Raw genomic sequence first — 23,988 nt, forward strand, 5'->3', positions numbered from 1 at the left:
GAGGCAGAAGCAAGGTCACAGCTATAAGTGCACCCTGGAAATCCGACAAGACAGAGACAGGTGCTGCATTCTGAGTCCTTGAAGTCACTGAACAAAGATGAACCACTCTCCTCAAGGCACTCTTCATCCATTACTGAGGGACTTGCGGTGGTTTGAAGATGTTAGGCCCCCATAGATTCATGTGTTTAAATTCTTGACCCATAGGGAGTGGCACTATTAGGAGGGGTGGCCTTGTTGGAGGAAGTGTGTCACTGTGTATGTGGACTTTGAGGTCTCCTATGCTCAGGCTCCTTCCAGTATGGAAGAGAGTCTCCTCTTGGCTGCCTGAAGGAGACAGCCCCCTTCTGCCATCTGTGGATAAAGATGTAGAACTTTCGCCTCCTCCAGCACCAAGTCTGCCTACATGCTGCCATGCTTTCCACCATGACGATAATGGTGGAAACCTCTAAAACTGTCAGCCCCAATGAAATGTTTGCCTCTATAAGAGTTGCCTTGGTCATGGTATCTTCACAGCAATAAAACCTCAACTAAGACAGAAGTGGGGAGGTGTAGTCTTTCCCAGACAAAGTGAATAATGGAGACTCCTCTGAGGGGTGAGGACAGTGAAGACGTAAGCTCCTGTGGCAGATGCAAGGCAACATGGTGAGGACCCCAGGGTCACAGTTGTAGTCATGACAGAGACTGGCACTTGATAGGTCCTTCACATGATTATGCCATTCAATCTTCACTCAGACATCAGGCATTGTAAGAAAACCTGCACAGAGAGGGCTTGGGGGCCTCATCTGTTGAGTGGGGACATCCTCGCTGCATAGGGATGCCACATCGCCTAGTGGGTCTTACAATATAGTTAGAACAGTAGCAGGAGTAAAGAAAATATAAAAGTACTTGTTGGCCAAAAACCAAATTCCCCTTTTAAAGGCAAGAAAATGCATTCACTTCTGTGGCTAACAAGCTACGTGGCTGAAAGCAAGACCATGAGACACTTTGGTCTTGAGTTCCCAAAGCTGTAGAGTAAACTTGACTGGCATAAGCATCTCAGCCACAAACTTCTAGTGAAAACGATTTCCTTTTTTTCTTTTGTTAAGTTTTTTTGTTTATTAATTTATTTTCAGGCTGGCCTCAGGCTTGCTAGGCAGCTGAGAATAACTTTGAACCTCTGTGTAGTATGTGTGTAATGTATGTGTACACGCGTATGCAGATGGCCATGTTCATGTACAGAGGCTACAGTTAACTCTACTCTTACTCTCCACCTTGTCTTTTTGAGACAGGATCTCACTGAACTCAGAGAGCTCAGTGATTGGCTAGACTGGCTAGCCAGCAAGTCCCAGGGGTCCACCTGCCTCTGTGCTCCCTAGGCTAGGGTTACAGACACTCATGCACCCACAGCAGACTGTTATGTGGTTACCAGGGGTTTGAACACAGGTCTGAATCTTTGCATGGCAGACACTTTACTGATCAAGCCATCTCTCCAGGTCCCATCTCGAACTTCTCATCCTCTTCCCTCTACCTCACAAGTGCTAGGATTATAAGCTCGCACCACCATGCCGGTTTTATTCAGTGCTAAGAATCAGAGCACACTACTCAAGCATACTACTAAACACCCAACTGAGCTCTCTGTAGTCTACCTACCGAGCTACAGTCTATACCTGGACATGATTTCTCTGTAGCTTGTTCATCCCTTTATTCTCCACATGTGTGTGTAACCAACTTAACCGGTGGAGCAGAGAGGAGACTGGAAGGCTCGGGCAGTCTTGGCTGCCTCGAATTCCTGCTGTGTGGTAGTAGTTAAGAATTCATTTTGGTTTGTTTGACTGGTTGGTTGGTTGATTTTTCAAGATAGATTTTCTCTATGGAGCCCTGGCTGTCCCGGATCTCGCTCTGTAGACCAAGCTGGCTTCAAACTAAGAGATCCACCCGCCTCTGCCTCAAGAGTGCCTGGACTAATGGTGTGCACCACCATGGCCCGTCATAGTTAAGAATTCTTAATCCTGACAGTGCATATGCTCCAGCCTCACCAGCGGCTGTGGTCCCCCCATGGACAACACCATTTGCTTCAGGCGCTGGTGGAAGCTGTGGCAAAAGTCACGGGAGAACAAAAGGAAGGGTTCCTGTCAGAATTCTGCAACCACCCACCATGAAGCCATGCAGACTGTGGCCACACAGTCCTAAGGTTACAAAGCTGTGGTCTGTAGCCACGCAGGCACAAGTGCCTGAAATCCCACAGTTCTGTTGCCAAGCAGTCAACCATCATGTTCAAGCATGACATGGGTGACAAAGTGGGTGCAGGCCTCGGAAAAAGTTGAAAGATCTCTGCTTCTTTCAAGCTCTCATAAGAGACAGACAATAAATACCACACAATTTCTGTACCAAAGAAACTCTGCTTGCTATGGAAGGGCAGAGCTGAGCCCATGTACACAAGACTAACCACACAGCAACAGAAGTAATGTCTGAAAGAATCAATTAGAGCAGGATACGGGGACAGATTAGTCCATACAAGGGAAGCCTAGGGAAGCGTTGCAAAGAGGGTGACTGTGGGAAACTTGTACCATACGGTGAAAGCAGAGTCGAAGGAACAGCAATCTCCTATAATACCTATGCAGGAATCCACCGGGACATTTAACCTCAGCACCCCGACACACACACCACATGCATATACATGTGCCTATGAACATACACACACCACATGCACACAAGCACTCACACACCCACCACATACATGTGCACATATGCACACAATATGCACATCCAACTACAAACATGCACACCCCACACATAGATTACCCACATACTTGCACACACATACACACATACATACTCCCACACCCTGAGAAAGGTGGCTGGTGCAAATGAGCTAACCCTAAAGAAACGTTCTCCTCCACAGCAATAAAGTCTTTTGTTTCCGACTCGAGAATTTCCATATCTCACCAGAGAAACAGCAACAGACCGATTTCTAGAGAAAATTCGGAGCTCCCTCACAGTTCTCAAAGCACCATGTTAAAAATCGGAGCTCCCAGCCGGGTGTGGTGGCACATGCCTTTAATCCTAGCACTTGGGAGGCAGAGGCAGGTGGATTTCTGAGTTCGAGGCCAGCCTGGTCTACAAAATGAGTTCCAGGACAGCCAGGACTATACAGAAAAACCCTGTCTAAAAAAAAAAAAAAATCGGAGCTCCCTCAGTTCTCAAGCCACCATGTTTTCCTAGACGCTTGCCACGCCTTGATCAAGGATTGGAGTCTAGTTACTCTCACTTGTATCCAAGATCCCAGGCAAAGCAGCTTTACCTTGCTAGCAGGGACACACCCTGACAGCCCATGCACTTATGTCACAAGCTCACTGCCCTTGAGCTGCAGTGCTACAAGGAGCCTGTACCGGCCTGTTCCAGAAGGCCATCTGGAGAGGCCCTGGCACGGCCAAGAGATGATGCCAGCCAGCAGCTGTGCCGTATGAGGACAGCACCCCAGCACGTCTATTCACCAAATGGTCTGAATGATGCTCTGCTTTTCAAAATGCCTCAGTCGTCCACCCTCAAAGGATGAATATTTACAGCTAGTAGATTCAGTCAGAAGACTGAGCCTAGAGACAAGCACACACTTCATGCAGAAGCCAGAAAAGACAGTTCGTCCATAGTCATATGAAGAGACAGCAACCTCACTCCAGGAGAGGCACACTGACACTGAGCTACGATTTCTCACCTGCTGAGAAAAATCCCTTCACATCCCAACACACACCATATACACAGAAATTAAATTGAAGTTATAAATAAAATGTGAAAGAACATTTAACATCTATGTATGACAAAGTTACATGACTCCTATGCTCCCAAAAAACCCAAGAGGTGAAGGGGGTCAAATGCAGAGACGAGGCCAGATTTGTCCTGGGTTGCTTGTTCACACTGAGTGATGGGCATGTAGAGCTCCATTAGACTCCTCTCCACATCCACGTGTTCTTGAAATATGTGAGTATAGTTTTGATTTTTGCAACCTTTATATGAGCTTGAAATGCTTTTTTAAATGCCTTAGACTGTGATCAAGAGGTCCCAGAGTTGATTTGAGCAACTATACTGAAACAATGTGCTACTCAACTGAATTCATCATCTCGTGTGTGTGTGTGTGTGTGTGTGTGTGTGTGTGTGTGTGTGTGTGTGTATGCATGTTATATCACCTTTTCAAGTAACTTTTTGTTACTTTTTTTAGGACTTTGCATACGGCTTAAGATTTGGGACTTTAAGATTTGCAACGCCGAGAATAGTCAGTGCATGGATTTTTAATTCATATTCAAAACAGAAAAACATAGGTCTGAAGAGCCCAGGCTTTCATGAACCCTCTGGTTCTTGATGGTGAGAATGTTCTGCGGTGTCTATTTAAATGGTGAGTTCTTTAGGGCATTCACTGGGTGTTTCCTGAAGCCTTGCATAATGGCTGGCAGCCCCTTTTCTGCAATGAAACACCTAATTCACAAAACTAAATCCTGGAACAGAACCTTATTCATCAACTACCCAGATTCAGAACCAACCAGACGTGGAGTGACTTCCTAAAATCCCCCAACTTGGCATTCTAGCCTGTGGCTGTGGCTGACAGTGAAGGAAAGGTGAGCACAGCTCGGAGGGACATGGGGTGATGCGGATTCTTCTCACCAGCAAAAAGCAATACTCCACACTCAGAAAGGAGACTGTCTGAGTCAAGGCCACCTAGAAAAACAGCCACAGCCACAGCCACAGCCACAGCCACAGCCACAGCCACAGCCACAGCCACAGCCACAGCCACAGCCACAGCCACAGCCACAGCCACAGCCACAGCCACAGCCACAGCCACAGCCACAGCCACAGCCACAGCAGCTCCCCTTGAGGCTATCAGTCAACAGTGGCCTGAACTGAAGGAGTAGAAAGGTCCACCATTCCCTGGAGCCCAAGGCAGGGAGAACTCCCTTGAGAGAAAAAAGGTGATGGAATTAATCTTTGGGCACCCCTGCCCCACTGTGGTGCCCCATGCAATGACTCACCAGTGAAGAGCATGATGTGAGTCATAGTCTCTAACATGTACATGCTAAGACATGTAACATGTCTTAGCATCCTAAGGTTATCAGAGGTTATTAGCAACCTGCAAAAACTTCCTTCTTTCACACATGGTGGTGCATGCATTAATCCCAGTACTTGGGAGGCACAAGCAAGTAGATCTCTGTGAGTTTGGAGGCCAGCCTGGTCTACCTAGAGAACTCCAAACCAGCCAGAGACACATAAAAACCAATTCATTTTTTGTTTGTTTGTTTTTTGGTCTTGTTTTTTGTTTTTTCAAGACAGGGTTTCTCTGTATAGTCCTGGCTGTCCTGGAACTCACTTTGTAGACCAGGCTGGCCTCGAACTCAGAAATCTTCCTGCCTCTGCCTCCCGAGTGCTGGGATTACAGGTGTGTGCCACCACTGCCCGGCTTATAAAAACCAATTCTTAAAAACAGAAAAGAAAAGTAAAACTTCCTTCCAAGTGAGAAATAAGTTTATCTCATTTACTCATTCTTCAGTCATTCAATAGCATTGACTATTTGGTATTTGCAGGGTATTTAGAAGTATCTTTGAGGACTGGGATTAACTTACTCTCTTTTCTATATTCTAATACCTACTTTGGCCTCAAAGTCAGCGAATCTGAGATTTAATAACACCAAAGATCCATCTAGGACAAGAGGAGACTGGCAGGATGGCCACTAGATGTGGAATCCTGATGACTGAATCCAATTCATAGGACCCGAATGGTACAGGAGAGCACCTGCTCCCACAAATTGCCCTCTAACCCCTGCTCCCCAAAACACTCACACAAACAAATGCTGAATAAGTAAAAGTTAACTTAAAATTTAAAACTAGGCTGGAAAAGTGTCTCAGGCACAAAAAAGAAGACTTGCTGTTCTATTATGAGGACCAGGGTTTGGATCACAGCAAACATGTCACAAACATCTGTAACTCTTGAACCCATGGGGTCCAATACCCTCTTCAGGCCTCTGCAGGCACCTGCACACACACTCACACACACTCACACATACACACATACTTACATACATATATACATACATACGTACATATACATACACAGACATACACACATACACATATATACACACAGAGCAGGGAGGGAGAGAGGAGAGAGAGGGAATAAAAAGTAGTTAACATTTTAAAATTAAAAACAAGCATTATCGGGGCTGGTGAGATGGCTCAGTGGGTAAGAGCACCCGACTGCTCTTCCGAAGGTCCAGAGTTCAAATCCCAGCAACCACATGGTGGCTCACAACCATCGGTAACGAGATCTGGCGCCCTCTTCTGGAGTATCTGAAGACAGCAACAGTGTACTTACATATAATAAATAAATAAATCTTTAAAAAAAAATAGAAAAACAAGCATTGTCATTGGAACACAGACAGGCTCGTTTGTGAGTAGTCTGTGACTGAGCTGGCATTGAACAATGAGAAGTTAAGAAACTACCGAAGAAATCGTGTGGCCCTCAAGCCTAGAATACTTACTATCTAGCCTTTACAGACATTTACAGCCTCTGGTCTCCATGAGTTCACAGCCAGCAGCAGCAGCATTGACAGGGAGCTTGTGACTAAGGCATGGGGGCAGGAATGGAAGGTGTTTGAGGCACAGGCAGTGGTACCAGAGCCTCAGCCTAAGAGCTCTCTGGTTGAGCTGAGTGGGGAGACCCTGCAGGGATGACAAGGCTGGAGAGAAAGGCTCAAGTGGGCAGCCTGCCCTCACAGTGGGCAATAGCGAGTCATGACCCTCCGAGAATCCCAGCTGAGTCAAAACTTCTTCCAGCAAGTGAAAGGCATTGGCATGGAGCTGCGAAGGGGCCAGTCCAAAAGCTGTCATAGGTAAACAGAGATAAGGAGCAGAGGTAGCAGCCATAGAGGAAAGACCACCGGGTTCCAGGTGAGACTGGCCTGCGTTCTAAACCCCTCCCACCTCTTCCACCTGCATGCATGTAGACAGACAGCATCGCCTCTTTGCCTCTGCCATCTGAAAGATGCAGATAACTGGTTACATAGTAACCATGGGATGCTTGGCACTGGAGAGGCACACAGTGAGTGCAAACCATGCTCATGAGACAGTGGCTGCATTTCGTGTGTGCATGCGCACTCATCCCTCATCAGCCCCACCAGCAGGTCTGATTCCTAGCTATACCCTGACTGCCTGGAAAGGAACTCTCAGAGGAAATGACTGAACATGGCCTTGGCTACAGAAACACTTGTTGTTTAAAGTCCTTAAACCCGCATCCCTCCTAGGAAGGGTGCACAGGCCACTGCAGATTCTTTGTAACCAATGCCATGTCCTGTTGTTATGGCAACCAGTTTTCCTAACAGCCTTGGTATTGTCTACAAACCTTCTGGTTTCCTCATGTACTAAAGCCCACAAGCAAGGAATTTTTATTTTGTAACTTCCACAGGGAACGCAGTCAGCTCTTAAAATTTGCCAACTGGAGCTTCCCTGACAGCTGCCTCCAGGTTGACAGGAACATGGCCCTGCACAAGAAACGTCCACAAGCCCAGCATGGTAGTGCTCACTTTTATCCCAGCACTTGGGAGGCAGAGCTAGGTGCATCTCCGAGTTTGAGACTAGCCTAGATTATAGAGGGAGTTCCTGGACAGCCAAAGAGAAATGGGGTGGGGGGTGGGGGGAAGGGGTTTAGAAAGGGGGGAAGAGCAAAGGGAGGGAGGGAGGAAGGAAAAAGAAAAGAAAACAAAAAGAAAAGAACACAATCAGAAAATACAGACAGAAAGTAACAGGACTTGACCTGCATTTAAGATTGTTTTCTCTGCTAGTCTTGAGGGTTGCATACCTGTAATTCCTGTTAGTCCAGTACTTACTTAAGAAGTGAATTCAAGGATAATCTGGAATCTGGTCTACACAGTGGGACCCTGTCTCAAAGAGATGGGCAGGGGGTGGATATTATTCTCCCTGTGACAAGAAAATAAATGCCAAGGGTCACAATGGAAGATCAGTGGACCCTGATGGTGAGGCAGGCTGCAGAGAATCCGTGTGCTTGCCTTTGGACTTTGAACATCCTTGCCTGTGAACTTAGCCTCCTCTCCTCTCCTCAGACTGCAGGAGAGGAGGCTAAAGATGTTTTTAAACTCCAAAGTAGCAAAAAGGTTACATACCAGGGAAACAAGAGTCCTCACTTTGTAATAAGAGCACTGGAGACGCAGAGTACCAAAAAGGAGACATTTGTTTTCAGTTCTGCAGAAGCAGGTGGGGGTGGGGTTGTGCGAGGGAGGGGGAGGGATCAGCCAGGACCAATGGCACAAAACAGAGCTCTACCATTCCCGATCACAAACTATCCCTGCCCTTTCTTCCCCATATACTGGTGGAATGGAAGTTCCAACCTTTTCAACTAGCCTAACACAGTCCTCACCCTCTGGGGCTTGAAATGCCCCCTTCTTCCTGACACAGAGGTTCACTTATGTGGCAAACTGTCTGTAACTTTCTTTTCTTCTCAAGACAAGGTTTCTCTGCATAGCTGTGGCTGTCCTGGAGCTCTATCTGTAAACCAGGATGGCCTTTAACTCAAGAGATTTGCCTGTCTCAGCCTCCAACATGATGGGATTAAAGGCATGCACCACCACTGCCCACTGGCCTGTCTGTAACCTTTTTTTGTTTGTTTGTTTGTTTGTTTGTTTGTTTTTCCAGACAGGGTTTCTCTGTGTAGCCCTGGCTGTCCTGGAACTCACTCTGTAGACCAGGCTGGCCTCGAACTCAGAAATCTTCCTGCCTCTGCCTCCCGAGTGCTGGTATTAAAGGCGTGGGCCACCACCGCCCAGCCTGTCTGTAACTTTTGAGCATAAAATAAAATGTTACCAGGCAAGCAGGTGCCAGCCACTTAGCCAGGGAAAGCAGGGGCCTTTTTCACCATGCTCATCTGAATCACTGGCAAGCTCTAAATGCATCTCATACTGAAAACAGACCATAATGATTTCTTTCTTACACAGGTCACAGGAGGCAATATCCAAGGACTCACAGCAAGTATTTGATTTCTTTTGGTATTCAGAGAAAAAAAGTACCTAGCACTGAAGCTGTAAGTTGGGGACTGCCTAATAGGGAGCTAACAGGCTTGCTGGGAGATAATGAGACACGCACCTCCCAGACTGCAAGAGGCACAGACAGTCACTCAACTCCCTCTTCGGCAATGTCAGGCATAGGGGAATAGGAAGCCGAGGAGCAGGGTGACCCAAGACTTGGCATAAGGAGCCCAGACAAGGCTGAGAAGAGGAAACAAAGGAGCCCTGGTGAGACTCTGAGGATCCCTGTGGCTGGTTAATTCTTCAGAGATTTCCATCCCACCAAGGGAAGAACGAAAGCCCAGAATAGCCAAGACCTCAATAGCTCCATGAGTCTCCTTGAGACCTCCGTGTGGCTCAAGGCCACACAACCATTACCTGCAGTTAACGTCAGATTCCTTCACTACATAACTATGCTGTCTTTAAGCAAAGCAGTAAGGAAGGCCCTGGGTGAAGGAGGAGAGGTTTGAGAACTCGGGGTCACAGTCCACAGGCCGTGCTGCATTGGTAGCACAGGGAGGAAGTACAAGATACTTAAAGAGAAAGACCTTGTCCGTCTGTCACTGTGGTTATAAGAAAGCACAGGGCAGTGGTTTGGAGAAGATGGCTAGGTTCTTGGCTGGATCCCAGCCAAAAGCATCTGGCTAACAGCACTGGCTCAGCTTAGCTAACTGTCCACTAAAATCCCGATGCAGACATTAAGAAAAGCCAAGACTCCCAGCATCACCATGAAGAAAAGCTAACTGAACCCAGAGACTGTGGGGATTTGCAACATTTGTAAAGCTGATGGGGCTTCCAGCTTTGTTTCCTTACACAAGGGTCGCACGGTCAGGCACAGCATCGCACTCCTGCGCTGGGGGGACCCAGAGACCCAGTGCCTGCGATAGATGGAGCTGTGTCCTACAGAACAGAGAATAGCCACCCTACCGGACTCCATGTGCATTTGAGATTCAGACATGGAGCTGATGCCTCCAACTATACCCCACTCCCACACAGAGGTTGTACTGAGTCGTTTAATGTCAACTTGACAAGCTAAAGTCATCTAAAAGCAAAAAAACCTCAATTTTTAAAAATGTAGCCACAGGCTACAGAGATGGCTCAATGATTAAGAGCATTGGCTGTTCTGAGTTCAATTCCTAGCAACCACATGGTGACTCACAACCATCTGTAATGAGATTTGATGCCCGCTTCTGGTGTGTGTGTGTGTGTGTGTGTGTGTGTGTGTGTGTGTGTGTGTCTGAACACAGTGACAATGTACTCATATAAATAAAAATTTAAAGTCTTAAAAAAAATGCACCCATAAGATCAAGGCATATGCAAGCCTGTAGGCTCATTTTTTTTTAATTAGTGATTTATGTGGGAGGGTCCACATTGTGTGTAGTGTCATCCCTGGCAGATGGTCCTAGGTTCTGTAAGCAGTGTGAGCAAACCACGAGGAGCAAGCCAGAAAGCAGCATCCTCCGTAGCTTCTGCGTTATCAGCTCCTGCCTCCTGCTTCCTGCCCTGTTTGAGTTCCTGTCCTGATTCCCTTCCATGATGAGCAGCAACGTGGAAGTGTAAGCTGAATAAACCCTTTCTTCCCTCAGTTGTTTTGGTCAGTGTTTAGTCACAGCGATAGAAACCCTGAGACAGAGGCCATTGTGCTTCTAGACTGTACCTCCCAGAAAAACAGATGGGGAAATGTAAGACCGCACAGCTCTTTCTGCCCAGCATGGAGAGGCTACATATAGGGATGTATTTATCACAAGGCATATTTGCCCTGCACATACTTTGCTGTACTTAACTACCTTTGCTTAATACTGAAAGAAAAAAGAAAAGTCCTTTCACTCGTCCCCTGATCTTCCTCCTGCCAAAATAGACTCACTCCTAACACTTAAACATAGTTTAACTGTGAGTGTGCGGGTGCGTATGTATTCACGTAAGTGCAGGCATCTTTTGAGACCAGAGATGTTGTATCTCCCTGGAGCTGGAGTTACAGCCTGATTAGGGTGCTGGAAATCGACCTGTGGAAGAACTGCCCCATGCCCCACTTGCTCTCAACAACTAAAGCCGTCTCTTCAGCACCCACTTTCTTCATTGTTATAAAGAATCGATGTTTTGTTTTAAATCTAAAAATGGTGTTATTCTTCCCAAAGACGTTCATCTTTATTAGGACTAGACAACTCTGAAGTCACCCCGGCAGTGCCTCTCTGCAGAGATGGACACACAAGGGCCAGCAAAGCACTGGGAGCTTGTTCAGTGCCGTGGTGCTACAGGAACCCAGCCCTCACTCACGCAGATACTGGCAGGAGGTACCCACACTGAGAGGTTAGTAATAGAAAACACACCGCACAGGTGAGGGAGAAGAGGGCTGGAAGTCCCTGCTGAAACACCCCAGCCTCCTTGGACTGAGGACATTGCCCAGGTTTAGAAGGGAGAGACCTGAGTTCCCATGAGGTTGTTTGGCTTGTTTGACCTTGTACAATCTGCTAAGCACTGAGCCTCAGTTTCTTCCTCCTGAGAAGCGGTGACGACAATAGTGTATGAGCTGGCTCCTGCTTGCTTCTCGTATTGATTTTTGAGACAGGGTCTCACATAGCTCATCGTGACCTTGAATTTGCTAGGTAGCCAAGGGTGATGGGCTCCTGAACCTCCTCCTGCCTCCTTCTGCCTTCTCACAAGCGCTGAGGTGACAGCATAGGTCTGGTTTTGGTCTGTGCCTCCTGTGAGAGTGCTAAGCAAACTCAATTTTTTAATTGAGTTACACCCCCAACCTCTGTGAGGTTGTTTTGTAGAGTAATTCAAGTCAGTCATATATATATATATATATATATATATATATATATATATATATATATATGAGAGACAGAGAGAGAGAGACAGAGAGAGACAGAGAGAGAGACAGAGAGACAGAGAGACAGAGAGAGAGAGAGAGAGAGAGACAGAGACAGAGAGACAGAAAGACAGAAAGCTGAAGACCTGGCTCCCTGAGGGCTGTGTTTTTAAAAGGAGGGGGTCTTTCTTCCCCAATTTAAGGTTGCTCAGTTTGAACAAAAACAGGAGACTGATAAGGGATACAAGTTTGCGAGTTTGGGTTACACATGTTCTAGTCTGTTCAAGAAAACTTGTTGTCCACAGGCAGTGGTGTTATGGGGTAGATGAAGAGAAAAATTCCAGAGAGAGCTAGTTATGGGGTACCTAAAGAGAAAACCTCTTGAGGCTTAAATAAATCCCTCCCTCTATCCCCTTCCCCCTCCCCCTGCTCACCAACCCACACACTCCTGTTTCTTGGACCTGGCATTCCCCTATACTGGGGCATAGAGCCTTCAAAGGACCAAGGGCCTCTACTCCCATTAATGACCGACTAGGCCATCCTCTGCTACATATGCAGCTGGAGCCATGAGTCCCTCCATGTGTAATCTTTAGTTGGTGATTTAGTCCCTGGGAGCTCTGGGGATACTGTTTAGTTCATATTGTTGTTCTTCCTATGGGGTTGCAAATCCCTTCAGCTCTCTTGGGTACTTTCTCTAGCACCTTCATTGGGGACCTGTGCTATGTCCAATGGATAGCTGTGTGCATTCACCTCTGTATTTGTCAGGCACTGGCAGAGCCTCTCAGGAGACAGTTATATCAGGCTCCTTTCAGCAAGCACTTGTTGGCATCCACAATAGTGTCTGGGTTTGGTGGTTGTTTATGGGATGGATCCCCAGATGGAGCAGTCCCTGGATGGTCATTCTCTCAGGTTCTGCTCCACACTTTGTCTCTGTAACTCCTTCCATGGGTGTTTTGTTCCCCCTTCTCTAGCTGGTTTTAAGGGCAAAAACTGAAATTGTGATATATACAGAAAGGCAGTACTGGGCATCTGCAAAAGGAAGCAAGCATTGTGCACAGAAGCAGAGAGATAGCAGTTAAACAGCCAGCTAGTTAACCTTAGCTCAGGGTCACAGGGAACAGCAATTTATGGCTGGTTCAGAGACCAGTTAAGCAAGATAATTTTGATACTTAACGTATTCGTAGAAATACTTTCATGATACGGCATAACTGTGTAGCCTATTACAGGGCAACCTACAGTGGGAGAAAAGTCTCATCAAGCCTTTGCTTTAAGCTACCAGGGTCTTGTCTCAGGAAGGTGAGAAAGAAGCCAGCCATCTTGAAAGTTCACCATCTTTATTATCTAGTTATGACCCCTCTCCCCAGCCTTCTGCCTGCTGAGAAATCTGTCAGGTCTGCTCTTGGTCCCTCAGAAGGGCTGGTTGATGCTGACACTGGACTGTCAGAGCAAGAAGGACCATGAGAACTTGGAACTTCTTAGAAATGTATAAATTGTTTGGGTTTATTATCTCCCATTTCTTGTCATAACATTTACAAAACAAACAAACAAACAATTCCCTTATAACTCAAAGTTTTGCACCGGAGAGATGGTTTAGTGAGTAAAGGCATTTGCCATGCCAGCCTGCGACCAATCCGGGGAACTCATGGGAAGGGAGAAGGAGAGAACTGACTGCACAAAGCTGCCCTTTGACATCCACAGGGTAGCGTGGCATGCAGGCCATACACAGTCATGCTCTCACACACAACAATGATTAGGAAAATAAAGTAAAAGAAGTGTTTTCTTACTACACAACAATTGAGTAGGCCAGAGCCCAAAAGGCTGGGTCTCCCAGGGAACTGATGAACAGCGACAACGTTTTCTCGGCTACAGGGACACTCCTTAGGTTATTCATTGAAGAGTGCTCCCTCCCAAGCCCAGCTCAGGCAGTGGTTCCTTCCCAGCCTAATCATCACCCGTGAAGGTGGCAGATGTGAGTCAATCGTTAAGGCAGGAACAGCAAAGGTAACCGGGGTCTCGAGGGGCTGGCACTGCGGTGGGAGGTTTTGTGCACAGGAAGACCCAGGTTGGAGGTTCTCTTGAGGACTGTTCCTCTCAGGACATCTCTCAGGGAAGCCTGGCTGCCTTCCTTCACCTTTCCTACTTGGAAGGAACTTGGGAACTCTGGCTTCCTCACATTCCTTCATTCTTCTGCAATCTCTGTACACAGTCATTCCCCCAGGCAGAACAAACTACTCAGCCCTTGAATTCTTCCTGCAGTGTGGACCATGCCGACCTGGTTGGTGTTTCTGTATCTGTCTCTCATTTATTATTCACTGCTTGAAACAAAGAAACACAGCTTACTCATCTCTGTGCTGTCTACCTCACAAACTGACAAACAAACAGACATCTTCCATCTCCAGTTTATAGCCATGGGAACAAAGACTCGGGACGTGAACAAACTTAGGCAGAACTGGAAACCACTAAGATGAAGTTTTACAATAATAAATGCAGACACCGAGAACAGAGTCAGGAAGCAGACTCATCTTAATGCAGGATTCACAGGGTTAGGGACTAGTCAGCATTCAATATTTATTGAATGCCATCCATATACCAATCACTGCCTCAAGCTTTGGGTCTATAGCAGAGAAAGCGCAATACTCCTGATACAACAGGATACTTAGAAAGGAAGATCTAAGGGTTCTAAATAACCATGAACTTAATGTGAGTTGTAGAGAAAACATGTACACAAACAAGCCCTCGCCTGAGTCTACCTGTGCTGGACAAGTGCACTCATGGGGCCACTTCAGAATGTCCCTTGTACTCTCCTACTCATAGACAAATGTGAAGAGTCTAGCTCCAACCAACCCAAGGTGCTTCATGTCAAGGAAGGACCTGGACAAAGTGAGTACTGTGTTTAAGAAGATACTTACAGTGCTGCATGTAATCTGGACAAAATAGAAGACCAACAGCATCTCTGGGATTGAGAGAGATGTTTACACAATACATGGCACCACGGGGCTGGACTTGATCAGGCAGAAGTCACAGGAAGTAGGAAATCTCGGAGGAAGGTACTCTGCAGAGGTAGAAGAGGCTTCCTACCCAAAGGAGGACCTGACACAGGACTGGTGCTGCCTGATGTCAGACTAAATTATCAACAGTTTAAGATGGGCTTCGCATCCCAGTAACTGCAAAATCAAGAATTCCAAAACCAACCCCCATTTGTGGTGGGATGTATTTAAAGGTGTGGGGTTTGTCAGTCAGAGAAAGCTGAATCTCAGTTATGGGATGGAGACGTTGCTTGGTACACTCTAAGCCTCTTTCCCTGGTTTATAAACACAGGAGGAACCCACAGGGGGCAATGGTTCCTATCTCATCTTCGTTGTCCACGTTAAGTGAGGTGATTTGCATAGTGTCAACTACAGTGCCTGACCATTCAGAAGCCATCTGTAAATGGTAGCTAATGATAACTAAATAGCCTTGTCTTCTACCTTATTTGGGTAAATCATTTGCCTAAACTTACTAAATTACTGTACTGACACGATTATTTAAAACCATAAAGAACTAGTTGAGAAAATGTTGAGGTGTTTTATTCTCTAAATAGATTAGGAAACAACTATGGGAGATATTTGTAATTTTAAAGGAACACTGTAATGGAGTGGATTTGGGGACTAAGCAGTTATTGATGTATGGACTGGCTGCACCAGGCAGGTGTGGCAACCTCAGACTCTCACCCTCCTTGGGGAGCCACCCCCTCCCACAGTGGAGGTAAAAGAAAAAAGAAGTCAATCCAGCACACCGATTTTATGAGAATCCGTCCATGCCAGAGTGATTTCATTTCCTACTTCGATAGAGTTTGGAAATTCGGGCAGATGCGGGGTGTCAGCTGCTGGAGTCTTCAGTTCTAACCTACTAATAGTGGAATCTAAAGTCTTAATTGCATTCTGCTGGCTGTTGGAAACAACCTCCAAAACCAGGAAGCAGAGCCTCAGGGTAAGTGAGAGGGATGGAAGGCGGGCAAGAGACTCAGATGTGGAACTGGTACAAAAATAAGCCACCCACCACCCACAGTAAAATTCAGAACTCTTATCAAATGCTGACGGATCGCTTGTCATGTGACACGCCCTCAGTCTGGAAGGTGGGAGACGGCTGAGGTAAGCAGCTAAGGCAAATGGGCTTGACGCTTCTCAGTAGATAGAGTTGTGGAAATGGCATGTGGTGAGCCTATGGAACCTTTAGGCTGGGCCAGAAGTTTCCAAAGGATGGGATAAAGTTGGGGAAAAGACTTTTTTAAATGTCAGAAGTTAAAAGGTCAGAAAGACCCTTGGGAGAATCCCAGAAAGCTGAATCAGGTTGAGGGGTGTCCAGTTGCAAAGACTTTGAGGAAGAGGGTAGAGGGGAATGTAGAAATAGCTGAAGCAACTGAGGAGCAAGGTTAGACTGAGCGCCTGCACACTAGGGAAAAACTGTCCCAAGTGAATCCCAGCCTTCTGGAGAAAACCCTCACAGAGCCCCGACCTAGTGTCACAGGTGCCCTGAGCACAGGAGACAGAGGAGTTCGTCCCCAGGCTAAGGTTGCCACGAGAAAAGCAGCTCCCATTTGACACTGAATAAAAAGGACCAGGACCCCAGGAAGGATTCTTGAGTACTGGGGGAACTAGAGGTAAGTGGTTGCAGGAATTTCCAAATGGGGACAATTCGTCTCAGAGTCCATGCCCTGGACTGATGGCTCCCGGGGTCATTTCCAGCTCCAGATCCTAGATCAAAGACATCTTGGCTATTTACTATTGCAGTCTCTTGAGGCTAGCTCTTCTGTGTGGCTCTCTCCATCAGAAATCGACTGTTATATACAGACTGACATTCTGAATCCTTCCCAGCACAGCCACTGTAGGCGTGGGCTAAGTCCACCAGAGAAGCTCCCACAGGGCAATGAGGCAGGGGGGGTGGGCTGGGAGGAAAAAGGAATAGGCAATCCTGGCTATGGCCTGGGGTAGCAGAAAACCAGCAGGTTTGTCACTTTCTCAGATGACCCAAGCTAACTAAAAATGATTACTTATTCTTTTCAGACTGCAAAACCACAGCCACCAAGGCCCTCTTCGTCCCCACTCGACAACATTCACTCCACAGAACTCGGGCGCATGCAAAATGTGTTCACTTCTGATCTTCAGAAGTATCCCTCTACTGACCGAAAGGTCTGGGGAAATTAAGAGGGTGTTAGCCATCTAAGACATTCTCCCTGGACTACAACTGAGCCCCTCCCTTGGCTCACCATCTACCTTGTAAGGCTGTCCCCATGTTTGGAAATGTTCCACCAATGAGTATTGTCCTATGCCTTACCTGTTGTGGGAACCCAACTTCATGAAATAAAAGCAGTGAGAATAATGAATAAATGTTGGGAAAGACTTGAAGGACATGTGTGTGTTTGTTCAGCCAATCCACAACAACTCTGACACCCATTCAGTAAAGACATGCACATGTGCATGAACACACACACATATACACACTCACACAAGCTCACAGGCAATACTCATGTGCACGCACACGCATACCTGAGTGAGTACACATACACGTGCTCACACACCACCACCACCCCCCAGGGCCACCAAAACAACTCTCCTGCAAAGCAGCATTTGTCCCTTTCTGTGCTAAATCTTACCCGCCTTATTTCCTTGCAGTACTGACTGGCCTTGGACCCCGCAGAGAAGTATGACTCTTTCTTGGAAAGGCTGTCACAGCGAATGTTTACAAAACCTTCAGAGACTCCTGTCTTATCCTCCTTCTGACACTGACTTCAGCCAGCACATCATTTGGGAACCTGCTGGATACCAGGATACCAGCCCAGCAGCGGCACGAAAGAACCATTGTGGTCCCTGGGAGTCAAACTATTTTAAAATAAATCCAGTGTTGCCACAGTTTCACAGGCAGTCAGGGGAGGCTAATACCTAACATCATTACTGGGGTTGGGGGTGGGGGCAGGGAGGAGCTTGGGAAGGAAGAATACTTGAGCCCAGGAGCTCAAATCCAATCTGGACAATAAACCTGCATTTGGTGTCCTTAAAGGAAAAATAAAAAGAGCAAGTGCTGGGACCAAAGATGGAGATAACTATTCCCAACATTAATGCAATGCCAATACAGTGGGATCAAGCAATAGTTAGAACTTTAAAAACCTAAGCATTGTTCTGTGTAAGAAGTGATGAGGTTTTATTGTTTTTCCTTTTGATGCCACCAATACATACGGGGTCAAAGGTCAGTCTAATTCAGCAGCATCTACCTCTGCAATATTTTTGTGAGTGCCTGCTTTCAAATCAAATCTTGACTTGTGACTAAACCAGAAAGTTCTCTGCATACCCTTGTCAGATTTCTGCTGACCAAGGGATGACCTAGGCAAGAGTACTTATACTCAAAATCTTTTCTGGCTTGCTTCATTATTGGGATGAGGAGGTAAGTCCTTTCCTATGACATCACCGCCTGGAAAGCGAGCTGGAGGGCAGAACTGGTGATGGGCAGGCATGTGTTGAATCCTGAACTAGCTTGGGATTTTGAAGGCCAGCAGTGGGGCTCATTCCCAACAGGAGGGATGGGGGAGGAGACAAGATTCCACGCAGGCGATTCTGCTCACCAAAGGTGTGAGGACAAGCAGCCCACCCTGTACGTGGAGAATCGCCAATTGAGTATACAGGTGGCCAGAGGGCAAGCTAGACAGAAGCTGGGTAAAGGCCCACCAGGTCAGGTGGGAAGTGTGGGGTGAGCTGAGGTTTGTGGGTGGAGTGGACTGTCCTCCCTCCCACCCACTCATCCCCCGGGAGCTGATGCATATGAGCTGGTAGGCAGAAGCCAAGAAGTGTTACGTTGCGGTGATGCAAAGGGTAAGATCAATCCTCTGGGAAGCGGCTCTTCTTGACCTGGCTTCCTGGGCTTGAGGCTGCCAGCTGGTCGGCATGTCCTACTCTGTCCCTCTGTCTCTGTCACCCCACCCACAAGCACGCCATAGGGTTGCTGGCTAGCTACCCCCAGGCTCCCCTGCAGCTCCAGCTCGCTGCAGGCAGCCGGGCCTCGCGGACGCGGGGCTCACTCACCCGCGTGCAGGCCGCCCGCCTCGGGGCCACTGTCCGTGGCTGCGGCGCTGGGCAGCGCGTCCGAGTCGGTGTAGGTGAGCCAGGTGGACTCCGTCTCCCGGGTCCAACTCTCGTAGTAGCGGGGCTCGATGGCATCGGCTCGGCTTCCGCCGCAGCCCATCCTCCCGTGTTGCGGGCGCGCCCGGCGGCCGCTCGGCTTGCGGCTGTGGCTGCTGCTCAGCCCGGGCGACGCAGCTCCGGCCCCCGAGGAGGAGGCGGCGGCAGCGACATTGGTCCCCTAACCGCCAGAGCCGCTGCCAACGCCGGGCTCCCGGGGGCCCCTCCTCTCTGTCTCCAAGGCCCTCCTCCTCTCCACTTTCCTTCCCCAGCACCCCTCAACCTCGCCTCTCCCACCGCCCAGCCGCCAGTCCCTCCTTCAGTGTTCTGGCAGATGCTGTGCAACAGAGTAGCAGACAGGTGGTGGGAAGGAGAAAAAGGGTCCCTCTTCAGTCTTCAGTCGACCTGGGCTCCCATCCATCCATCCATCATCTGTCCACCTGTGCATCCACCCACGGATCCAGTCATCCACCTACCTATCCATCCTTCTTTAAAACCACCTTTCCGTTCTGGGTAGCTCTGAAGCTCACAAAAAAAACCCTCCCAAGTTTTCTGGCCACTTGTTCTAAAAGCAATGGATGAACAACACCAGCAAATAGGGAGAAGAGTTGTCACTGAAAGTTAAGTTAGAGTCAGTGCCTGCTTGCTGAATAGAAAGCCGGGCCCATGGTCTCAGACTGTGCACTTTGACGCTTGTCACCAACACCCCTGCCAGGTCTGCAACTCCACCATCTTCTAAATTCTGTTCTCAAGAAAGCAAAAGATCACCAGGTCCATGCACCAGGGAGGACTCTAGGGAATGCCTACTGACTAAAGCAACGTTCTGTAGTGATTACGGTTCAGGCTAAAGAGTCCAGGCTCCACTTCAGGTCCCTGTGGCAGGCACTATCAGTGTCTGTAAGGCAGAAAGTAGACTTGAAGACTCCAGGCAAGGCCTGGGCTGCCCCAGCAGGACTCTGCCACCTCTTCTTAGCCTCTGAGGCAGAGGATGTGCAGTTACTTGGGATGGGTGGCTCCCACAGCCTGTGTCAAGTTAGAGGGCTTCTGACTCCTTTTGCTTCCTCTCTTGAATAATTTGGTATAAAAAGAATTGGGTCTTCATGAGGTCCTGTGCTCAGTCTCCAATATCAAATTGATGATGATGTAAAGAAAAAAGAAAAAAAAAAAGAGCCCCCCCTCTCAGGCTCTAACAGAGTCTGTGTTCTCTTCACTTCCCCAGCAATGCCAACACCTAATGAGTGGCCAGAACAGAAGTGTTTGAGCCTGAAGGTTCTAGAAAATCAAAAGAAGGCCCTGGAACTGAGACCTGGGGAGTAAAGGAAACTATGTGAGCCTGAGATGAGGTAGGGCAGGCTGGAGCCAGGCAAGGGAGAAAGACAAAGGAAGGGAGGTTGGCTGTATTGTAAACGTTCAGGGTGGAGAGCAAGGGAAAGCTTTAAGCTACATCTCACCGGTGTTATCCGATCGGCTCAAGGAAACTGTCGCTCAAAAAGCATGTGGAGAATGAATGAACAGAGAGGCCAGTGTAGTCCGGCAATCATCTGGAGATGAGAGGATGGCCAGTTACGGAGGAGAAGAGGACTAGAGGTGTCCAGTTGGTGCAAAGCTCCAGAGACTACAGATGAGTGGATTATTTTTCCGATTTCGCTTTCCCTTCCCTTCTGATAGGATTTCTACTGAGCTTCCTGAAAATGACATTTCCTGTCATTCCTACATAATCATCGACTGGGCAAAAGTCTGTTTTTCCAAGGATTTGCTTCTTGTTGATATTTAATACCAACGATTCAGAGAGTGTTTGAAACTTACAGAGCAGACAATCTGTCCTTGTGTTCACCAACTAGCTGAGAAAGGCTTGTGGAGTCAGGTAGGGCACTGCATTTCTATAAGTGTCACTTGTGGGAGGCTACAGGAAGAGGATGGAGGCTCCCAGGCTAGCCCACACTATATAGCAAGCACTTGTCTCAAATAAGACAAATAAGAAAGCCTGGGGTTATCACCTGCCATTAAAGGGCTCTGATAACCGATCAGCTCCTGGTAGTTGAAGCAATGCCCTTTTTTTCTATTTAGATTCAGTTTTCCCCTTGGACTCTGACCAGATGGCTCATCCTCTGTGCTCAGGATTTGTTGGGTTTTGTTTTCTTTGTTGATAACTGTAGCTTGTAAGAAATGTGAGCATGGTTTAATGAAGCATTTCACTGTTGGGATGAAAGAGTTTGCCATTTCAAGAAGATGAAAGGACATGCTGACTCTACTTGCAGGAGGAAAGGCTAGAAAACATTTAAATTTTTTAATTAATGGGTTACCCTATAGAAAAATGATCTGTCATAAACCAAACAGTGAAGGGGAAGAAGGGAAGAATTTCAATTGATACAATTTAAATGGAACATGACTTTTCAAGCAAATGAAGTTTCTTTTGGATTACAGAAACTAAACAATATTTATATGTATAATTCAACTATTATTTGGTTTAAATGGGCCTATTGGGAAATGTTATCATTTTTACTATTTTCTACAGAGAAAATATTTTCCACTTTATCAAATAACTCTGGACTTTGAAATTACAGCCCGTTTTTATGTTCCAGCTGTCTATGTAGTACTACATTATGCCATAATAAAGATACCAATGCTTTATATTAAAAAAAAAAAAAGAAAGAAAGCCTGGGGTTGTAACTTAGTTGCTAAAGTCCTTGCCTAGCATGCATAAAGCTCCAAGGTCAATCACTAACACCACGTGGAGCCAGGCATGGTGGTGCATGTGTGGAATCCAAGCACTTGGGAGATGGAGACAGGAGGATACCAGTTCAAGGTAATCGTCAGTTCAAGAGGAGTTCAAGGTCAGCATCTTGGGCCATGTGAGACCCTGAAGAGAGAAATAAGGGAAGGGAGGGAGGGAGAGAGGGAGGCAGGAAGGAAGTGAGGGAGGGAATAAGGAAGCAAGGAAGGAAGACACAAACAAGGGAAGGCAGAGAGACAGAGAGAGAGACAGAGAGAAAGAGAAGAAAGAAGAAGAAGAAGAAGAAGAAGAAGAAGAAGAAGAAGAAGAAGAAGAAGAAGAAGAAGAAGAAGAAGAAGAAGAAGAAGAAGAAGAAGAAGAAAGAAGAGGAGGAGGACGGGGAGGAGGAGGAGGAGGAGGGGGAGGAGAAAGAGGAGGAGGGAGAGGGGGAGGAGGAGGAGGAGGGGGAGGGGAGGGGGAGGAGGAGGAGGAGGGAGAGGAGGAGGAGGAGAAGGAGGAGGAGGGGGAGGGGGAGGAGGGGGAGGAGAAGGAGGAGGAGCGGGGAGGAGGAGGAGGGGGAGGAGGACTGGGTGCTTTATGGAACTGTCCAAAGTTAGAGTACATGTTATCTCTGCAGAGCTGACATCTCAGCCAGACCTCTCTCTAGTTGGGACTAGATTTTCTCCCAAGACTTTAGTAATAAAATTTAATAAATTAAGTGTAACTGTGTAAAATCTAGTAAATGTCATAACTTATCATAAAGTATATGTTCAGAATCTTCTTTTCTTTTAGGTTTTTCAAAACAGGGTTTCTCTGTGTACCTTTGGCGGTCTTGGAACGAGGTCTATAAACCAGGATGGGCTCGAATTCACAGAGATCCATCCGCCTCCTTGTGCCTCTTGAGTGCTGGGATTAAATGTGTGGGCCACCACGCCTGGCTCTGTTCAGAATCTTTAACCTGACTACCACGAACTAGCCATCATTTTCCACAAAATTTGAAAGTAAGAAAGAAGGAAGGAAAGAAGGAAGGAAGGAAGGAAGGAAGGAAGGAAGGAAGGAAGGAAAGGAAGGAAGGAGGGAGGGAAGGAAGGAAAGAGGGAAGGAAGGAAAAAGGGAAGGAAGGAAGGAGGGAAGGAAGGAAGGAAAGGAGGGAGGGAGGGAAGGATGGAAGGAAGGAAGGAGGGAGGGAGGCAGGGAGGGAGGGAGGGAAGGAAGGAAAGGAAGGAGGGAAGGAAGGAAGGAAAGAGGGAAGGAAGGAAGGAAGGAAGGAAGGAAGGAAGGAAGGAAGGAAGGAAGAAAGGAAGAAAGGAAGAAAGGAAGGAATAAAGAAAGGAAGAACCAAGGAAGGGGAGATGGAGGGAGGGTAGAGGGAGAGGATTCCCGGAGCTAGATTAGCGCAGTTGGTACTTGCTTAGCACGAAGCCCTGGGTTCTACCCCAGTGCTGGGCCTAATGGCTCATTCCTGCCCTCAGGAGAAGAAGGCAGAGGCACAGTGTTCAAAGGCTGCTCTCTGCATTCTCAGCTATGTGGCTAAATGGAGGCCAGCCTGCTGTACACTGAGATACTATTTCAAGAGAAGAAAAAGAAGAGGAGGAAGAAAAATTCTAAAGTGTGAAGGGCTGCAACTGGGAATTTAAAAAACTTCATCAAAAGTCCTCTCAGCAATGAAGTAAATTCTGTGTTCAAAATTATTGCTGAAGAGACTAGAGAGATGGCTCAGTAGTTAAGAGCACTTCCTGGGTTCAATTCTCAGCACCCATATGGCAGCTCCCAACCTTCTGGCTTGGGAATTTGGCATAGAAAATAAGGAACTTTTTTTCTTTTTTTTTTTTTAAAGATTTATTTATTTATTATATGTAAGTACACTGTAGCTGACTTCAGAAACTCCAGAAGAGGGCGCCAGATCTCGTTGCGGATGGTTGTGAGCCACCATGTGGTTGCTGGGATTTGAACTCCAGACCTTCGGAAGAGCAGTCGGGTGCTCTTACCCACTGAGCCATCTCACCAGCCCGGAACTTTTTTTCTAATGGGGAATTGTTATTTGATGGGCGTCTCTAAATAAGGTATCTGTGACTTTAAGATCCCAACTGGTGAGTACCACCTCTGGCTTGTTTCCATGGAAACCCAATTGAGCCTTTAGGGCATACAGTCCTTTTTCCACTAAGGTCTCATGTCTCTGACCCTGCACAGCTGGGCTCTGTTCAACTGTCTGGACAGTAAGGACCTTTGGCATGGCAGACAATCAAAACAGCAGAGAGGTCTCAGCAAGAACCAAGCCTCC

The 23,988-nt window shown here is 47.3% G+C and overlaps 1 protein-coding gene across 1 annotated transcript in view; it reads right to left on the bottom strand.

Annotated features, from left to right (window-relative positions):
* The window catches only part of Baalc (BAALC binder of MAP3K1 and KLF4), a 77,830-nt gene extending 58,588 nt beyond the window's left edge, over positions 1-19,242 (bottom strand). Inside the window, exon 1 of the mRNA XM_021184110.3 lies at positions 18,899-19,242. Within this exon, the coding sequence (XP_021039769.1) occupies positions 18,899-19,058 (160 nt within the window). The 5' untranslated portion in view covers positions 19,059-19,242. The remainder of the gene's footprint in view (positions 1-18,898) is intronic.
* Between the last annotated feature and the right edge of the window lie 4,746 nt (positions 19,243-23,988).

This window comes from Mus caroli, unplaced genomic scaffold (assembly GCF_978045245.1).
Source record: "Mus caroli unplaced genomic scaffold, Mus_caroli_1 scaffold_16, whole genome shotgun sequence".
NCBI classification, from domain to species: Eukaryota; Metazoa; Chordata; class Mammalia; order Rodentia; family Muridae; genus Mus; species Mus caroli.